The sequence below is a fragment of the Heptranchias perlo genome, chromosome 6 (assembly GCF_035084215.1).
Source record: "Heptranchias perlo isolate sHepPer1 chromosome 6, sHepPer1.hap1, whole genome shotgun sequence".
Lineage (NCBI taxonomy): Eukaryota > Metazoa > Chordata > Chondrichthyes > Hexanchiformes > Hexanchidae > Heptranchias > Heptranchias perlo.
This window is the reverse complement of record NC_090330.1, coordinates 39620754-39641673: the sequence shown is the minus strand read 5'-3', so window position 1 is coordinate 39641673 and position 20920 is coordinate 39620754. Positions and strand designations below refer to the sequence as shown.

Genomic DNA, 20920 nt, shown 5'->3' with positions numbered 1-20920 from the left:
AATAAAAGCCTAAAATATTGTTCACATTTTTACACTAAACAAATAATTCTAGCAATAAATCAAACAGAAAAAATAGCTGTCACTACAACTGAGAATTTTTATTCGAGTCAAGCATTCTGTGAGGAAAATCAAGTAGCTGCACATCTGAAGATAATTTTCTCACTTTGTGTTCCAGCTGGAGAGTCTTCTCCACTGAGAATACGTGGCAGAAATTTGGACACCCACTACCCACAACTTTCTGTGTTTCCACGTCGGAAAAGTATGGGCTGTGCGCTCCACAATTTGAAATATTCACTCTCAGAGAGAAAAGCTTGCTGTCAGCAGCACAAAGCTGCAAAATTACCCCCTTATATATAACCAAACTGTGTGATGCTTTGTACTTCCCGTTAGTAACACTCCTTTGCAAAACCTGCATATTTGACTTGTAATAAATCATTTTATGGGTATTTTTCAGATTAAATCTATATGTAGTTCATTTTGCACCCCTTTAGGAGATTAGAACTTCTATCTTTGTAAATTGCTGAAGATAATGATCAAACACATAAATGGCAGAAATATATCTTGTCAAAAGAAAGAAAGAACTTGCTTTTACATAGTGCCTTTCATGCCCTCAGGACATCCCAAAGTTCATTACAGCCAATGAAGCATTTTCAACTGTAATGTAGGCAAACATGGCAGCCAGTTTGTGTGCAGCAAGCTCCTACAAATAGCAATTTGATAAATCAGAAAATCTATTTTTAGTGGTATTGGTTCAGGGATAAATGTTGCCCAGGACGTCAGGAGAACTCCCCTGGCCATCTTTGAATAGTGCCATGGGACCTTTTACATCCACCTGAGAGGGCAGACAAGGTCACAGTTTAACATCTCACCTGAAAGATGGCAACTTTGACCTGAGTGCTCTACTAAAGTGTCAGCTAGATTATGTGCTCAGGTCTCTGGAATGGGATGAACCTACAACCTTCTTACTCCAGAAGCGAGGGTGGGACCACTGAACCAAGGCTGATACAGAAGAGGTGGCTGGGCATTAAGAGGGCAGGACAACCCCGATGATCAACAGAGCCTCAGCCTTATATGCCTCAGTGGACAATGGGCCAGAGATCCAGGCTGAGCCTCCCCACTGACATTTGCGTGCAGCGGACGGAGAAGGGGCAGCCAGGAGCAGTTCCACAGGAAGTAAATCCAAGTCGGGGCAGGTAGGTGGTGGTAGGCCTTACCATCAGATTTTGCCTCTTTCTCCACTGCTATCTTGCCCCATTTTAGCTGGGATTGCAGAGGAGGGTCCAGCCTAAGGACTCAGTGATGGAAGCCATATTGCTTCTCATGGCTAATTTTTTTAGTATCAGATTCCGTTAAGAATAATGTATGCAGAATAGATAATAGATTTGTGCCACTGGAATCACTAAAACCCAAAGGTTAAAAACTAGAATTTCTTGGCCCTGAAATTCCCCAGGAGTTCCATTGGTCTCCCTTCATAACTCCGGTGGTGCCCCAAGGAAATGATGGGTACCCAGTTGCGTCAGATCTCTGCTGTTTCCAGGAGTTTCCCCATTGACTTGTAAGGGGTGGAACATCTGTCTGCCACTTGCAAGGCAAATGAGGGGTCAGGGTTGGGGTCTCTAAGCAAGGAGTCTCCAGTCCTGGCCCTGGAACAGGAGGCAATGCTGCATGGTGGCTGATACGCTCAGTGAGTTCTAACCCGAAGGAGGAGTGTTGCTGTATAGATGGTGCAAGAATCCAGAAAACACAGGAATAGCTATAAAAGAATAACAAACTAATATACTCAATGACACAGTTAATTTAAAATATAATACATTAAAATACATTATTATGGATCATAGTTTTAAAAAATTAGAAATTTCACAAAAATCGGCTGTGCCAATCTCTCTAAATTGAGACTTTAAGCTCCTTGCCTTGGATTGAAGTTCTGCTGAGTATGACTTCCTCCCAAACATTGCAAATTTGAACAGGCATGATAACAGCCACTATTTACATCTGTGCTGCATAATTAATAAGGCTAAATTGCTGAAACACAAGAGACTGCAGCCATTTTACCTGTGCTAACATGTAGGTATTTTTACATTACTGAAGTGCAGCCAACTGGCGATGCCCAATGACCCAAAATTGTCATAACACAATTTTTCCCACTTATATGCAGAGGCTAACTTTCCCTGATTATCCTGACATTGTCGTTTCTAAGGATGTTATTGTTTTCCTGGAGAAAATCAATTTAAAGAAGGATGTATTTTCTGCAGTCATATCTCTGTCATCTGCATTTTGTTGTGGAGTTCTTAGCAATTACAGAGTCCAAACCAATTGGCAAAGTGCAAAAATGGGATTATTTTCATAATGGAAAGTTATAAGAGGAAATGTTTTGAACAGTAAGTCTTCTTTGATCTCTGACTTTGTTTTGTGACAAGCATAGGACATGGCACCTTTACCCTTTGAGTAAGTTACGCATTTCTGTTTTTCTGTCCACAGAGACTAGCACTATGTTTTAGCCCTTCCTGCCAAATTAAGAGTTTGAATGCCTTTGAGAGAATGCCTTGAGGGTGTAACCTCTCCATTTCATATATTATTCCACTGCTCTTTTTAGACCAGTTAGGAATGTTGGGGAATGACACTTAAATCTGGTTTCTGATTGATGGTATTTCAGTTTTAAAAATAGATTTTGTAAAACTGAACCCAATCTGTTTTATATATATTTCATAGTTGGAAAATACTTCATGAAGAGAAGTTTGTATTAATTGTACCAAAAACATTCCAAATTAGTGCTGAATGTTAACTTGAGCCTCAATAAAACAAGCTTGGCAAAGTGAGAATAAGAAATAAATTTTAATTTTTTATCATGTTGAGTGTGAACTGAGCATGCTGATACAATAAAGCCCAGGAATCGGAAGCAGTTGCATTTAAGGGAATTCTGCTGAATGATGTCATCAGGGATTATCTTTACCACTGTTTTACTGAACAAATAGGGAACTTGCAATATTATGCAGAGAAGCCCTGTAAAAATGATTTTTTTTCAGTTGGAGGAGGATTTGAGGTATTTCTCCCACTCATTTTCCTCACTTTCTTTCTTTGCCATGCTGAATACTTCTTGTGATCAACAGGGCAGGCAACCTGGATCCAGCCATTTCCTATCAACCACCCACTAAAAAAAAACTTCAGCAAAGCAATCTTTGATGACACTCTCTTTTTGCCTATCTGTGGGGAAACACCTGGGGCTCGATTTTAGGGTCGGGTTTCCGGCGGGTTTCCAGCGGGGGGGCCCCGAAAATCCCGATCTCCGATCACGTGACCGGATTCGGACGAAATCCCGGCCACTTCCGGGTACCGCGCTGACGTGCGGGGCTGCGCGCGCAAGCCCCGCTGGTGGGAATCCCGCAGGCAATTAAAGCCAGCGGGGTTCCACTTGAGAGCACTTAACTTGCTCGTTGTGGTCAGTTAATGAGCTGAAGCAGCTGTCAAAAGAGGAAGTGTGGGATTTTACGGTCAAAGCAGTCAGTTTCCCACACTGGGGGAAACAGGACCCTTCAAACCAGGCGTGTTGCAGCCAGCAGCCTGTGCCAGGTGCCAAGGTGCGCTCCACGGGGGAGCGCCCTCACCCACGCAGGAGGCCACCGCGTCACATAGGGCAACCCCTGCCCTCCACCAACCCCCGCCAAGCCAGAGGACAGACCGACACGAAACCGCAGCCCCAGTCCGAGGACCCACCCACCTACCCTGCACAACCCCTCACACCAACACCTGCCAGATGGGTGGTGCGTTGACATCGTCGGAGGACAAACAGGATGACCAGCCCCAGCAGCCTCACAGTCCACGCCGTCCGCCTCGGAGAGGTGGGGCCCCCCAACACGGTGCTGCGGCACACCCACCTGCACAGCAGGAGGGAGGGCAACCGCAGAGAGAGATGCGTCGCAGGAGGCACTACCCTCCGCACAGGGTGTACAGAGCGAGGCTCAGCTTCATGGACCTCTCCGAGGAGCAGTGCATACGGAGGCTCAGAGTCAATCGCCAGGTAGTCGCCGACATCTGCAGCCTCCTTAACGACGAGCTGCTCCCTGATGGACCAAGCAGCATCTTCTTACCTGTCGCCGTCAAAGTCACCACTGCCCTCAACTTCTTCGCATCTGGTTCCTTCCAGGGTGCCACCGGGGACATCACCGGGGTCTGTCAGTCCTCTGCACACAAGTGCATAAGGCAGGTCACCGATGGGTTGTTCCGCAGGGCCTCCCACTACATCAACTTCGCCATGGACGAGCGCAGCCAGATGGAGAGGGCGGTTGGATTCCATGCCATGGCCGGCTTCCCACGGGTGCAGGGTGTAATCGACTGCACCCACATCGCAATACGGGCACCTCCGCATGAGCCAGGGCTGTTCATCAACAGGAAGGGGTATCACTCCATGAACGCCCAGCTCATCTGTGACCACCGCCAGAGATTCCTACACGTGTGCGCCAGATACCCCGGCAGCTGCCACGATGCCTTCGTCCTCAGGGAGTCCGCCGTCCCGCCCATCCTGCAGGCACCCAACGCCGGCAACGGCTGGCTCCTCGGCGACAAGGGGTATCCCCTCCACACGTGGCTCATGACACCTCTGAGGAACCCCATCACCGAGCCGGAGCGTCGGTACAATGACAGCCACACTGCTACCAGGTCTACAATTGAGCAGACCATAGGGCTTCTCAAGATGCGCTTCAGGTGCCTTGATCGTTCTGGGGGAGCGCTCCAATACACACCATTCAGAGTGGGACGAATCATAGTTGTCTGCTGTGCCCTGCACAACATGGCCCAACAGAGAGGGGTGCCGCTGGAGGAGGCCCCATCCACACCCGCCACCCACATTGAGGAAGGCGAGGGCGAGGAGGAGGAGGAGGAGGAGGAGGAGGAGGAGGCGGAGGAGGAGGAGGAGGACGCGCCCGAGGATGTTGGACGACCCATGCGCCGAGCCGCGACTCACCGGGATGGTCGCCGGGCCAGGGACGCACTCATACGTCAACGGTTCTCCTAGAGTCAGACACTGCGAGGCGCTCGCATCTCCTCACCTGCACATGCGAGCGGCCATACCAGCCCCCTCCACTGAAGAGTGCTGCCAGTAATCCTGCACCCACAGCAGTGTGCCCAATGGGTGGCAGCAGGTGTTCGCCGTCATGATGGCCTCCACGGAACGCAACTACTGCACAAGCCGCGGAAGAATGGACGAGAGGTGGCAGGAGTGGTGAGAATAGACTATTTAATATGTGGAATGTGACATCATTTAAGAAACAAAGTACAAAATAATAAACACCCTGGTGTATTCCCTTTGTGATTATAAGGCCTTTGGAATTCTTCTCCGGGAACCCCTACGTGGTGCTACCCCTGTGGCTCCAGCAGAGGTAGTGGCAGGTTGCTCGTCTTCTTGCCTTGACCGGGTAGATGCTTTTGGCGGACGGCCCCTGGGTTTCGGTGCCCGTGAGGGCACCTCCACAGACTGCTCCTCCTGCACCGGGGCAGGGGCAGACTCGGCCACCTGGAGAGGAGGCACCATTGCGGGTGCTGGTTGAGAGGTGGGCGACGGGTGGGACGTGGGGACGCCTTGAGAGGCGTCCCCGCTTCCATGTCCCCGGTCACCATCATCCCTCTCTTGGCCTCGGCCCACATCACCCCTTCCACCCTGCTGGACGGCAGTTTGGATGGCATGTGTGAGGCCTTGCAAGGCCACCCCTAGTGTATCCCTCAGCCTGTTGGTGGCGTCGGAATGTTGCTCACCCTGAATCCGTACAGACGTTGTGAGGGCCTGCAAGGACTCGAAGTGGAGCTGTGCGTGACGCTCGAGGGAGGCCAGCCTGTCCTCCACCGCAGACAGTCCCGCACCTACCCGCGACACTGTGTCGCCGGTACCCTCCTGTGCCTGCGCCACCAATGCCCACATGCAGGAGGTGGACTCCTCCATCGCCTGCGCTATTGTGGACAATGCGCGCGGCACCTCTGCCAGCACCTCAGCAATTAGCTGGTGGCCCTCGACGACTCTCCTTTTCTCTGGTGGCCCCCTGGGTTCAGCATCTGGGTCCGGCTGAGCAGAGCCTGGAGATGAGTGCTCCCTCCGTCGCGGACCCTCCGCGGCTGCCCCTGCCACCAGGGTCTGCTCATGCTCACTCGTGCGCAGTGACTCACCAAGTGCTACCCCAACTAGTTGGCGAGGGGGACCCACCGAGGTGCGTGTCTCTGCGCTGGTGGATGGTTGGCTCTGATGTGACGATGCACCCTCAGAGACCGCCATGTCCTCTGAGGAATCGCCCTCCATGCTCGCTTGATCCAAAGACGCACCTGCAAGAGAACAGAGGGCACTTTGAGGCATGTGGACCAACTTGACAGTGCGCCTGATGGCAGGTGATGATACGGTCACTCGCGATCATGGGTGTTGAGTGTCAGCTTTCCCTTACCGCCCATTTCGGCAGCGACACACTCGCCATCGGCCACCGACAGGCAATGTCGCGTGCGGGCGAGGTCGAGCGCCTCCACCTCTGCGTCGGTGAGCTCCACCACTTGCGGCGGCCCACCTCCGGTGCGTGCCCTTTCGCGGTTGTTCTTGCTCCTCTTCTCCTGTGAAGGCAAAACACAGATGTGTGAGTGGGTGCGTCTTGCATCGTGAGACGCATCGAGCATCGGTGTGGTTGGGTTGAGCGTGGCGCGGAACGGATGGGAGGAAGTGTGGGCCACGTGCCCATCCCATTGCATGGGGATTGGGGTGTGTGGTAGTGTTCGGGTGGGGTCAGGGACGGTGGGTACTTGCGTGCACGGCGAGGATGGTGAATGAGTGGCTGTGAGGATTGCTGATGGAGCGCAGTGGTGGCTGTGCAGGAGGGGGTTGTGATCTGCTTGGCGTGATGGTGGGGACGGGATGTGGGAGGGTGCGTTGGTGTACTCACCTTGCCAGACCTAGTCAGGTCATTGAAGCGCTTGCGGCACTGCTCCCAAGTCCTTGGGGTGTTGCCCCTGCTGCTCACCTCCGCCGCCACCTCTGCCCATGCCTTCCTGGTTGCGGCGGCAGGGAACTTGCGCCCATCCTCAGGGAAGAGTGTTTCCCTCCTCCTCCTCACGCCCTCCAGCATCAGCTGCAGTGCCAGATCTGAAAAACGGGGCGCAGCCTTTCCCCTTGGTTGAGCCATTCTCCCAGACCTCTTGCTTGCAGCAGGAGGGGCTTTGGGAGACTGCCCCTTTAACTGGAGCTCCTACATCGCGTCGACGGTACTGCGCATGCGCAGCCGGCCGGCACGCAGCTGGGGAGCGCAGAACCCGGAAGCAGGCCTTAATGGGTCCAATTATCCCGCGATCGCGTGGGGGACGCGAACAATTACCCGTCCGCGTTTTCGACGCTCCCGGAGGACCACCCGCTGGGAACCCGCAGGCCTGCTAAATTCGAGCCCCTGGCCTCCATTCAGCATTACACCAAAGAGGTACTGCTGAAGTTGACGACTTGGCGAAATAGGGAACAGAAATTGAATCTGCAGCCCACAACTCTTATTTGGTGAGCTGGGAGTCTGACATGTGCAGAAACTTAGACCCCGATATTAACTTGGAGCTTGGAAGACAGCCGGGGTGGGGGGGGAAGGAGGAGGGGGTAGTTTTTTGGACGCAAAATTCGGAAGTGAAGTTAGTGGGTCGGATTCTGCAATCACAACTTAACTGAAGGATAACATTTTTTCTTCTGGGTTTCGCATCTCCAAGCTACGCAGCAGGCGCATGATGCGATTTGAAGTCCACTATTTAAAGGGCCAGTGCAAAAATGGAACTTGGAAGAGACAGGAAGATTTTAAGCATGGATTCACAAAGAGCAAGGCCAGCTCCCAGATTCACCAATGCTTCCCTTGAAGTATGGCAGGGTGTAGTGAGGAGCAGCAGGGACATAATTCATCCCAGCAATAGTTACCAAGAAGGCATGGCTGGAGGTGGCTGAGGAGGTGAGCAGCAGGAGCATTGTGGCCCGTTCTTGGAAGCAGTGCAGGAAGTGCTTTAATGACCTGACCAGGTCAGGAAAGGTGAGTACAGTTGCTGATTCACCTACATCTTGTGGAGTACAACATCCCCCCTCACTCTGTCTTGCCAAGCGTACTCCATCACATCACTCCTCACACCCACTTAAGTTTCAGCAGCAGCCATCCTTCATTTTCTATGCACTTCCTCACCTCCCCATGTATCCATCCACTGCAACCACTCACACCAATCCTTATGCAATATGATGCATCTGTCTGATAGTCACCCTCACCCTATGCATCTGTCTGATAGACACCTTCATCCATCCAGTGAATATGTGACCTTCAGTCACTCATAGGTCTGCTCTTTCACCCCTTGTACAAGAATAGAGCACTAAACGCAAAGGTGAGGGAGAGGACTTGAGGTGGTTGACCACAAATAGTGCAGCTCACTGATGCAGAGGAAGACACGATGGAGATAAGCTGGGCATCTGCATCCCTCTCCATCAGAGATGGAGAGACTGGGAACGTGCAGATGCCTGGTGACAGAATTTAAATATCTTTCACACACATGCTGACTTGATTTCATCAATGACTGAACTATGAGAAGCCTGAGCATGGTGATTGGCAAGATTGTTACTTTGCCAGGACTAATTCATATCGCTTTCTTTTGTCTTCTAGGGCCTTCACACAAGAAAAATCTGTGGAGATGCATACCAACAATTCCTCAGTGGACCTCATTCCTTCTGAGGGTGCTCAGTCACAGGACGTACAGCCATGCACCAGCACAAATACTCGCACTTCGGTGGGTCCTGTTAGACAGCTAGTTGGGTTTTCATCTGGTGATTCATGATTCACAAGTGAGTACGAGCAGAAGCTGGTGGCAGGGGCAGCTGTGGAGGGTCTGCATCGGGGGGCACACTCCCCTTCAAGCTCTGCTCGACTGAAACAGATGCCAAACCCCAGGGGCTATCTTTGAGAATGAGAATGATTGAGGTACAGCTGCAACTTTGCGAGGGACTGGAAAACGTGCCCCGCGCGCTCTCCACAATAGCGGAGAGGATAGAGGAGTTCAACTCCAACAGTAGTGGAATGTTGTCCCAGGTAATTGTGAGAATGTCTGCCGTGGAGAGAGTGGCTGCCTCCGTGGAGCTTCAAGCACAGCTTTCAAATAAGCCTATGCAGGCCATGACCACGGCCGTGCAGGAGATGTCTGTCGCCTTCAACAGGATGACAGATACCTTATCCATGGCCTTACAACGCATCACTGATCTGCACCAAGCTGCTCTCCAGCAGAGTGATAGGAGTGATGTCGCACTGGCCCAGGTGAGGGATGATGGTGAAATGGGCCATGGAAGTGGGAACTCCACTCAAAGTGTTCCCACGTCTCACCCGTTGCAACCCCCCCCACCCCCAACCAGTACCTGACATGCTGCCTCCTCTCCTGGTGGCCGAGTCTGCCCCTGCATGGGTGCAGCAGTCATTAGTGGGGCCCTCATGGGCTCCAAAACCCAGAGATCATAGGCCAAAAGCATCTCAGCTGTCAGCAGGAATCTGAGCAGCTTGTCTCTACTGCAGCCACAGGGAATGCACCATGTAGAAGCAGTAGGAAAGATAAGAGAAAGCAAATGTAATTCACTAAGGGTATGCACATGGATCTTTGAAGAAATGTTATGTAGTGAAGTTTCCTTTTTTTAATATCGGCAAATAAAATTTATTAATTAGCACCACTACCACGTCTTGCTCATTATTGCGTCCCAAATGCCAACTCGCCCTTTCATTAGCTTTATGATGAATGTCAAAACATGATGGGACCCATTGGGCATATGCGTGATTGGAGGACGGTTTTTTGCAAAGGGGAAGGGAGAGGTGGTGGTGGTGGTGGTGGTGGTGGTGGGAGCGGCGTGGAGTATTTCAGTGTTTTTTTCTCACTCTGACTAAGTGAACCTTTGAGCTATGAGGGCATCCCAGGCAGCAATGTACACGGCTGGTCTGGCGATGGGAGCCCCATCTTCATATTGCTCATCCTCGTCCTCCTCCTTCTCCTCTTCAATGTTGTCGTCATCAGAAGATGATTGATGGGCGTTTTGGTTGTCCTCCACCTCTAATCCTCTCTGCTGTGCAATGTTGTTCAGGACACAGCACATCTCTATGATTCTCAACACTTTCGCTGGCAAGTACTGAAGGGCGCCTCTGCCTCCAGAACTATCCAGGCACCTGAAACGCATCTTCAACTTGCCAATGGCTTGCTTGATGACACACCTGGTGGTCATGTGGCTCTGGTTGTAGCACTCTTGCGCCTCATTGGTGGGGTTCCTCACAGGTGTCATGAGTCAAGTTTGAAGGGAGTATCCCTTGTCTCCAATGAGCCAGACCTTAAGTCTGTTTCCTGGTAGGAAGAGGCCTGGGATGTTGGACAGCCGCAGTATAAAGACATTGTGACAGCTCCCAGGGAATCTGGTGCACACCTGCATGAACCTCTTCTTGTGGTTGCACACCAGCTGTGCAATGATGGAGTTAAATCCTTTGCGGTTAATACAAATTCCTGGTTCCTGTGGTGATCCTTGGAAGCCAGCCAGAGAGGCTAAATCGATTGCCCACTCATTCTGGCTATAGTCGTTGCAGAGAGTGTTGACATAAGTGGACGCCCTGGCAAACAACCCATCCATCATCTACCTTATACATTTATGTGTCGACTGAGACACCCTGGAGATGTCTTCGGTGGCGCACTGAAAGGAGCCAGAGGTGAGGAAATTGAGGGCAGTGGAGCCTTTGACACTGACGGGCAGTGGTTGGCCACCAGGTCCAGCCAGGAGCAGCTCTTCTACAAGAAGGCTGCAGATGTCTGCGATCACCTGCCATCTGAGCCTGCGTAGGCACGGATCTTCAGATAGGTCCAGAAAGCTCAGCCCTCTGTCTGTAGACCCTCTCACTTGGGTAGTGCCTCTTGTGACCTCTCTGCTGTTCTCCACTCAGTTCTTCTCTCTACTGTTCTCCAGATCTTTGTTGTGCACCTCTGTCTTGTGCTCCTGTCTCTTATGCATCTGCAGATCTCAACACAGCACCACGTCGCTGACATGGATGGTCATTGTCTTCCTCCTCCGATGTCCTATCGAATACATCCATTGCACCCCCCATCCTGATCTTGTCAGTTTCAAAGGCTCCAAAGTTCTGAGAAAGCTGTATGAACACAAGAACTCTCTGCCAAACGTTTGCCAGAGGGAACTGAGACACCAGCTGTAATCACTGAGCTTTTATTCACATCAGGCAATCACAACTTTAAATAACCCATGAACTGCGGCACAATCTCGCCTCTGTTTCAATGGCGAGATTCACGAGCCCCAGAAAACCCGTGCTGGAAGTGGTACATTTGAAGGTCTCTTAGAATCAATTGAAAAAGACCTAATTAATGCCTCATAATGACTTTAATTGCTCCGATAACTATTTGCCCGCCTGCAGTAATTGGGAACCCACCTTTGGCGAGTAGGTTACTCGCACGTATCCAAACGCGCCTCTGTAAACCTGGAAATGGGCGTGATGGACCCGGATTGGGGTCGCGCTGGAAAAATCATTTATTTTAACTTCCCAACCGGCCCCGCCCAACCTGCTCTTTGGGGTTAAAATTCCGCCTCAAGAGTCCAAATCGAGCTACTGAGACAACCACATGTAGTGTTTCTGTTTGCCTAATATGGAGTGCACATTTTACCTCTTTAGAGACACATCTCAGTTACCTAAGTCCAGAAACCTAAGTCCAGGGAGCTAAAACACAGGTCAACAAAAGGACAAGACTTAGAGATCCCCAAGTGTGCACGGGGTACTGCTGAAATTTAACCAGTTAAAACCATCCAGCTTACCGGCAAAGAGTACTGGTAAGTTATCCACTGTTAGAACACACTATCCATTAGGGTGTTGCCATACAGAGTTACTGGGAATCAGGTTGGAAGAATTTCTGCCTAAAGTGACGGGTCTAATCCTCCAGGTTCCATTAGTAAGCTGGGCTGGATGGTCAATGATCACAAAGATAAATACAGATGAGGGAGACCATCCACCCCATCTAGCTCATCCTTCCATAGAAACCTATGATTCCCACCCCACAACACATCTAACTGTCTTTTGAATGACTTCAGAGCTTTTGCCTCCACTACTATATCAGGAGGACTATCCCAGGTATTAATCACCCTGTGCAAAGAAGTGCTTTCTGACATCAGTTGTGAACTTGCCTTTACTAGTTTGAATCTATGTTCCCTTACCCCTATAGCTGTGGTTTAACTTGAAATAGTGCTCAGGATTAATCTTTTCTATTCTTCTAGCGTCTGGATCTCTAAGGTCCCCTCATTCACCTCCGTTCAAGGCTAAAGAGACCAAGCCTAGAACTTCATTGACGCTGTGCCCGTTTTACAGACGTAAAAGAGGTACCTAAGCATCCAATATGTTGGGCGGCATGCGCTGCATATGCAGCGCCAGAAGTGCACCTCCCGCCATATTGGTAAAGGCTCCAGGATTGGCATCCAGGGCCTGCACCTGAAACAGGCTTTAGACCCACTATTTGGGTATACAAAGAGCCTAATATTTGTTTGAGGCCCCCTTCTCGAAATTGGGCTGCCGTGAACGCAGCTGGCACTGGGCTGGCTGTGTTCAGGATAACCAAGACTACATGTGGCCTAATTAGTGAACTTTAAAGGGAACGCTGGAGACCACCACCAAAATGGTAAGTTTTTTAAAAAAAATACTTATCTGAATATGGAGCTGGGAGGAGCAGGCCCCTGTTTAGCCCCCTCCCGATCATCTTCCCACCCCCCCCCTCCCAATCATCCCCCTCCCTCCCACTTTCCTGATCACCCCCTTCCTTCCAATCACTTCCCTCTCCCTTCCCAGGCCTGAGGGCCACTGCCAGGGAAGCAGTCGGCCCAACTTTGTCCTTGTGGAACTGGTGAGCTGCCTCCGGATGCCCGATTGGCATCCGCAGTTCACCGGCCATCTGCTGATGAGGCCCAAGGCACACTCTGAGCGCGTCACCTATTTCAGGCCCGAAAATGGGAGGAAACAAATTTCTACCCCCAAGTTTTTATAAACTATCCTCATAACGCCATCTTCTAACACTAAGGATAAATCTCATTGCCCTTCTCGGCACTGCTTCCAGGGCTTAAATGCATTCAGTGTGTGGCTTGACGAGCACACTATGTAGCTTCAATATTACAGCCTCAGACTTAGTTCTAGATAGCTGATAAAAACAATATGGCAATATATTTGTAAGAAGCAAGCCATAAAAAGGATAGTCTGGTAGAAGATAAGGCCTTAACCAAGATTCTGAACAACATATTTTGGTCAAAAATTGTGCTTGTAGAAGCAACAACAACTTGCATTTATATAGAGCCTTTAACATAGTAAAATGTCCCACGGTACTTCACAGGAGCGATTATCAAACGGAAATTTGACACCAAGCCACATAAGGAGATATTAGGACAGGTGATCAAGCTTTTGGTCAAAGATTTTAAGGAGCGTCTTAACGGAGGAGAGAGAGGTTTAGGGAGGGATTTCCAGAGTTTAGGGCCTAGGCAGCTGAAGGCACGCACGCCAATAGCGGAGCGATTAAAATCGGGGATGTACAAGAGGCCAGAATTAGAGGAGTCAGAGGTCTCAAAGGGTTGTAGGGCTGACGGAGGTTGCAGAGATTGGGGGGTGGGAGGTGGAAGTGAGGCCACGGAGGGATTTGAAAACTAGAATGAGAATTTTAAAATAGAGATGTTACCGGACTGGGAGCCAATGTTTGTCAGCGAGCACAGGGTAATGGGTGAATGGGACTTGGTGCGAGTTAAGATATGGGCAGCAAAGTTTTGGATGAGCTCAAGTTTCATGAGGGTGGAAGATGGGAGGCCAGCCAGGAGAGCATTGGAATAGTCGAGTCTAGAGGTAACAAAGACATGGATGAGGGTTTCAACGGGAAATGAGCTGAGGCGGGGTGGAGACGGACGATAATACGGAGGTAGTAGTAGCCAAGCTTGGTGATGAGGTGGATACGGGGTCAGAAGCTCATCTCAGGGTCAAACAGGACATCAAGGTTGTGAACGGTCTGATTCAGCCTGAGATTGTGGCCAGGGAGAGAGATGGAGACGGTGGCCAGGGAACTGAGTTTTTGATGGGGACCGAAGACAATTGCTTCGGTCTTCCCAGTATTTAGTTCTGGCAAGCAAATCGTTTTCTGGGACTGCAGCAGAATGTTCGACAAATGCATAAATTTACAGGGAAATTAGAAAGAAAAACTAAATTAAGTTAAAGGGCATGTACCTGCAAATGTCAAAGGAGTTGCCGTAGATCTGTTAGAAATGTGGGAACTCGTGTAATTACATTGTACACAAAAGATTGAAAGTGTGACATGGGAAATTGCAGCTAATTAGGCTAACTCTATACAGAGCTTAAATATTAAAGACCATTTCATAGGAGGTGATACAAGTTCATTTATTCAAACTGAACATGAAGAATATAACTGCTTTTATGTTGCTGTTGTATTGCCGGCTCCCAAACTGCGCAGCTGGCGATAAATGTAAGTTAATCTCACCATATTTTCTTTCAAACAGAGGATGATGTGACCCTGGTTTATGACTAGATATGGAATTTGTTATAGAAACCCATCAATGACTAAATCACAATCACTAATATATCACCTCAACTTCTTAAAATAGGCACAAAAAACAAACCTACTTAACAATGTTTTATTATAAGATTATTCTCAGTGATTTCATGTAAACTGTTCTATTAAGTTCTATTACAATGAAAGAACTAGGTTGACTTTGAGGACACTTAACAGATGGAAAAACTCATACCAATAATACAAGTGAGAGACAGGCTCGCTATCACTCATTTTCCATCACTGGGTGCAATTAAAAAATGACTAAAGCCTAGAAATGATTATTGGACAAGTGCTTAATAAACATTCCTTTGTACTCGATTTAAATGCAGGTATTAACCTGTTTATTTTAAATGGGTTAATGGCTCTATTAAAAGAGTGGACTGAAGAATATTGCACGACCATGTTAAGCATTCATCCAATAATATAGTCAACTGCAATTTCTAGGCATAGAATCAAAAATGCTTTTTTCCCCTTTTATTAAAGTTACTCTTTGCAGTACTTTACATTTAGAAATATAAGATTCAGTTTGATAGTCTTTGAGATATTTAAACAATGGGTTGTTTCATTTAACCATAAACATTTAGTATAACGCTTATGCTCAGCAATCCTGATGATTGTAACTTATTGTGAACATTTCATAGAATCATAGAAAGGTTACAGCACGGAAGGGGGCCATTCGGCCCATCGAATCCGCGCCGACATTATGCAAAGCAATCCAACTAATCCCGCTCCCCCGCCCTTTCCCCGTCGCCCTGCAAATTTTTCTTTTTCCAGTACTTATCCAGTTCCCTTTTGAAGGCCATGATTGAATCTGCTTTCACCACCCTCTCGGGCAGTGCGTTCCAGATCCTAACCACTTGCTGTGTGAAAAAGTTTTTCCTTATGTCACCTTTGGTTCTTTTGCCAATCACCTTAAATCTAAGTCCTCTGGTCCTTGACCCTTCCGCCAATGGAAACAGTTTCTCTCTATCTAGTCTGTCTAGACCCTTCATGATTTTGAATACCCCTATCTAATCTCCTCGCAACTGTCTCTGTTCCTAGGAGAACAACCCCAGCTTCTCCAGTCTATCCACATAACTAAAGTCCCTCATCCCTGGAATCATTCTAGTATATCTCTTCTTCACCCTTTCGAAGGCCTTCACATCTTTCCCGAAGTGCGGTGCCCAGAAATGGACACAATACTCCAGTTGTGGCCGAACCAGTGTTTTATAAAGGTTCATCATGACTTCCATGCTTTTGTACTCTATGTCTCTATTTATAAAGCCCAGGATCCCGTATGCTTTTTTAACCACTTTCTCAACCTGCCCTGCCACCTTCAAAGATTTATACACATATATAACCCCAGATCTCTCTGTTCCTGTACCCCTTTTAGAGTTGTGCCCTCTACTTAATATGCCTCTCCTCATTCTTCCTACCAAAATGTATCACTTCGCATTTTTCTGTGGTGAATCAAACATTTGTCTCCTACTTAAGCTTTCTTTATAAGACTAGACGTAGTGAGGTAAACATATTAGTGTTTGGTTCATCATGTTAGTGCTCAGTTGAACTCATTTGCCTTGAAAGCTAATCTCTCAGACTTCAGTTTAAGTTCTCAGAAACTGTGTACCCTTTGGAGGTTTTGGTGACATTTTCCTGTGTTATTAACTGTTAGTTTAGGGTTAGAATAACACAAAAAAAGCTTTTTTTTTACTGCTTCATCAATGTCCTCTCACTTATAAAGATTTGTGTACCTGAATCCTTGGGGGTGATTTTACCCCCCAAGAATGGGTGGGTGGGAGTTAAAAATAGTTGTTTTTTGGGTCGCGACCGCAACCCGGCTTCACTTCCGGGTTTAACGTGAGTGCGTGAAATTACAAGCTTCCCACTGGGAATGCAAAGTCCGAAAATTTGGGGTTGCGACCCAAAAAAAAATTATTTTCAACTCCCACCCACCACCAACCTACCTGTTCTTGAGGATTAAAATCATCCCCCTTAAGTCTACTCTTTTACCATTCAGTATCTCAGCTGATTTTGCTGGATCTCTCTCCAGAAGTGCACCTATTTTAGGAGTGCAAAATCTAGAAAATGTGATTGGGTGTTTGCAAATGACAGGATAATGAGGGCAAAACTTGCTATCCCGGAAATTCTACATTTTAAAGCAGAATGGCACTTAACTAAAGCCTTTGGAAAAGAGGGGTAAGTTACCTGCATGTATTGTCAAACCAGGAAGTGGTTGAGTTCACAGGTTTTGAATGTCCACAAACTTTGTTTGAAGTATTAACTTTGACTGAAGCGATTAGAAAAATCTTTTCTGAGCTGTGCTACAAAGAAAGGATTCTGCATATTGCCTTTCAGCAGTTTTAGACAGGGAAATCTTTTTTTTCCCGCTTATCTTTCATGGAGCCTTTGCCATGGGATTCACTATGGGCATTCCCATATATCATAGTATTATAGAATTATACATCACAGAAGGAGGCCGTTTGGCCCATCATGCCAGTGCTGGCTCTTTGAAAGAGCTATCCAATTAGTCCCATTCCCCTGCTCTTTCCCCATAGCCCTGCAAATTTTTCCTTTTCAAGTATATATCTGTTGACCGGAGGTCACCGGTTACGGTTACTGGCTTAGTACAAAGAGGAGAAGGGTCAATTCTCTCTTATAGATCATATACATATAGCTTATACGTCTGGTTAGATATAGACATGCAGTTGGCACCAGGTTATACAGTTTTATACCCAAACCAGGATCTAAACGCTATACGTCTGCTTAGATATAGACATGCAGTTTGCACCAGGTTATACAGTTTTATACCCAAACTAGGATCTAAACGCACACCCACTAGGTTTCTCTGACACTCCCTCAGTGGTCACAGAATATAAAGGATAATACCCGAAAAGGAGAGCTGACACTGGCCAGGGGTTCCGTTCTCTCTCTCTCTCGACGTTGTCTCTACGTCCCTGACGTAGGTTCTTCCACTTCCGCGATGGTTGGTCTCCGGAGTTTTCGCGATGGCTCCACCAGTTCGGAATAAACTCAGTAGTTTCTGCAGCTCCTGGCCAACATATCTTATTCCCTTTTGAAAGCTACTGTTGAATATGCTTCCACCACCTTTTCAGGCAGTGCATTCCAGATCATAACAACTCGCTGCATTAAAAAAATTCTCCTCTTCTCACCTCTGGTTCTTTTGCCAATTATTTTAAATCTGTGTCTTCTGGTTACCAACCCTCCTGCCAGTGGAAACAGTTTCTCCTTATTTATTCTATCAAAACCCTTCATAATTTTGACACCTCGCGCTCCTCAGGGCCCCACTGAGAAAAGTTTTATTTTTAACTTGATCTGGTGGGCCTTGCTGGCTTCCCAACAGGTCTACCTGGCGGGGAGGGCGCAGTGGGCCCCCGTTAAGGAGGCGGTTAAAATTTCATCAGCATGCCATGTACATCACGGGACCCTGATTTACATTTATTAATGACTCCCACACGGTAATCCGGCAGGGGCCTCATTCGTCGCCAAAACCAGCAGAGCCAAAATTGCAGATCGATGGGAGCAGGAAATGGAGCCGCTCCATTTTGCTGTTCCTCGCCTCCGTTCCCATAGATTGGAAAGGGTTAAAATCACCCGTTCTGTTTCACGGGTGTACGTGACTAACATTGACCTTTCCTAAGTGTTGGTTCAAAAATTCAACTGATTTATTTTGAAAATTGAAATAACATTAAGTAACCTATTATGACCTGAGCTGAGACTACCAAATCATAGTTTACATTAGTATTTTTACAGACAGCAGAAAGGCAAGATGTTCTTTGTGCTATTATTCAGGCCAAGTTCCAGAGGTCAATGGAGATTTTTCGAACCCACTGTACCACCCAGTGCACTGAGGATTAACAGTAAATCCATACATTTATGAAGTAGAAGAACAATTACTTGGATTTTGATAATCCATGATACAAATATTCCTGTACATTGTGAAATGTCTGTGAATTATTGTTCTGTTTTAATTATATTTGGTACTTACACAGAAGAATCATTTTCTCATATAAAATACAAGGTGATATTGTTACCAATAGTTTGATGAGAATCTCTAATGTAGAACCATTATCTAGGAAATACAGATTATATCTCTCTACAAGTTTTTTACTGTGTGCATATGCAACATTTTGCTGAGGTTTTCTAATGAGGTTCTCTTCATGTTTCCTTTGCCTCATATGCTATGCCCCTGAAGGGACAAACAATCTTTACTCTATTTGTAACCATTACATGCTGAGAGTAAATTAATATAATTAAAATAAAATAATTATCTAGCCATTTGAAAAGAGTTTGAGGACTCTTTTCTCAGAATAACTGTTCATTCAAATGTATTGAAGATTGCCAGGGTACTTGGAGAGCACGCTGATGTAATAGTAATGCAGTTTAATGTTGTAGCATACAGTAAATGGAGGTGTCAAGGTTGTTTGTAGTTGTGTCAGTGCCATGTTTCATGATTAATTCTCTTTCCCTATTTGCCACTGTCAATTTAAGCATTTTATAGAGATCAGGTAGACTACAGAGAAGGCTACACAGGACTATAATAATATTTTCAGTAATGTTCTTCAAGAGACAATCATTAATAAATATCCTTTCAAAATTTATCAAAGTAGTTGGCTCCAATGGACTTTACTATGACAAATCACAGTAAACTTATAGCCAAAAAGTACCAACTTTTTTATCTGTCCTCTTCCACAATCCCTGTATAAGCCAATATGTAATAAGTAAGAGCCATATAAAACATTATTCAACCAAGCCTCAGTGAACAAACCAATATTCATTCTATATATCAATTATGGCAAATGATTATATCTGAACAGTGCCTGTGGGCCAAGGAGCAGAGGCTTGGGAAGAAGTGGGGAGAGTGGTGCCAAGGCATGGGGAGAGAGTGAGCAGTAGGCAAGGGCTGAGGTTACGGCTGAGGCAGTGCTAGTAGCTACAGGATCACGAAGACAGAGGCACTGTAAGGGTAGGAGTTGGTAGTTCAGCTGTGGAGGTAAGTTAAGATTTACCTCTTTACTTTCCAAGATTTGTTGGAGTGGCTGCAGACAAACTTAGTAGGGAAATATCATGGCGGCTATAGGGAAATTAACATTTTTTCTTTGTAGCTGGTTGTTTTTAAAGATGAAACATTGTACTAATGAGAAAAGGAGACTACAATAAACCAATCAGAAAGTTGACACATGAAGCTACAGACACAACGGGCTCGATTTTCGCACCCGCAATCGGGTGCGTTCGTGGCAGGGGGGCTGCGAAAATCCGGGATTCCCGGGGCGGGTCTGGAGCCCGGCTCCAACCCGGCCACTTCCGGGTTCCCCAGTGACGCGCTGACATGCGCGCGCAGCCCCCGCATGTGGGACTCCCACTGGCAATTAAAGCCGGCGGGGTTCCACTTAAAGTACTTAAACAGGTACTTCAGGTTGTTTACAGACCTGATTAACCTGATATTTCAGGAGGGATGGGGTTTTGAAATGAACTGAGACTGTTTCCTGTACTGGGGGAAACACTCCCAGTTCAAATGGACGTGTTGCAGCCATCAGCCTGTGGCAGCTGCAAAGGTCCATTTGACAGGTTAGGGGGGAGACCCTCACTTATTGCAGGATGCCACTCTATCACTTTGAACAAAGTTTGGCCTCCACCACCATCCTCCTAACAATAAAATTCACGAACTTGCACACTTACCCCGGTGTCCAGACACATTTACTTACCTTGCAGACCCCCTCAAATGTACATCTTCCGGATGGGGGCCGCCGTAGCTGCAGTCATGACCTCCTCGGAGGGCGAATAGCTTCACCAGCCTCGCCAGCCACGCCGTCCACCTCTGACACGTGGAGCTCCACAACACAGTGCTGTGACACATCCACCTGCACAGCCCGAGGGAGGGCAACCGCAGAGAGAGATGCGTCGTAGAGGGCACTACCCTCGCCACAGGGTCTACAGACCGAGGCTCAGATTCCTGGACCTCTCTAAGCAGCAGTGCACACGGGGGCTCAGAGTCACTCGACATGTAGTTGTGGACATCTGCAGCCTCTTTCATGCCGAGCTGCTCCCGGCTGGCCCAAGCACCATCTTACCTATCACTGTCAAAGTCACCACTGCCTTCAACAACTTCTCCTCCGCATCCTTCCAGGGTGCCACCGGGGACATCGCCGACATCTCTCAGTCTGCACAAAAGAGCCCTGCAAATACACCTACACCCACTCTGCAGTGACACAATGGGTGGCATCAGTTGTGGGTCTTCATTGTGATCCTTAGGAAAGGGCAGTATTGCACAAACCAGACAAGATCTGCAACGACATGGCAGTGGTGGTGACAATATATTATGTTATGTGAGTTGATCAGAAATTAA

At 47.7% G+C, this 20920-nt stretch overlaps 2 protein-coding genes across 4 annotated transcripts in view; one reads left to right on the top strand and one right to left on the bottom strand.

Moving 5' to 3' along the window:
* Positions 1 to 20920, top strand: part of dync2h1 (dynein cytoplasmic 2 heavy chain 1) — a 656363-nt gene that overhangs the window by 527772 nt on the left and 107671 nt on the right. Inside the window, exon 84 of one of the 3 annotated variants that reach the window (XM_067986148.1) lies at positions 8631 to 9668. The exons of the other annotated variants lie outside the window; for them this stretch is intronic. Within the exon in view, the coding sequence (XP_067842249.1) occupies positions 8631 to 8699 (69 nt within the window). The 3' untranslated portion in view covers positions 8700 to 9668. Of the gene's footprint in view, positions 1 to 8630; positions 9669 to 20920 lie in introns of those variants that run through there. 3 annotated transcript variants of the gene reach the window in all.
* LOC137322923 (uncharacterized) lies at positions 3792 to 6533 on the bottom strand. The gene is made up of 2 exons (XM_067986150.1): positions 6420 to 6533; positions 3792 to 6303 (listed from the first exon to the last, which is right to left on the bottom strand). The coding sequence occupies exons 1-2, from the start codon at positions 6424 to 6426 to the stop codon at positions 5306 to 5308; spliced, it is 1005 nt and encodes a 334-aa protein (XP_067842251.1). The 5' UTR covers positions 6427 to 6533; the 3' UTR covers positions 3792 to 5305.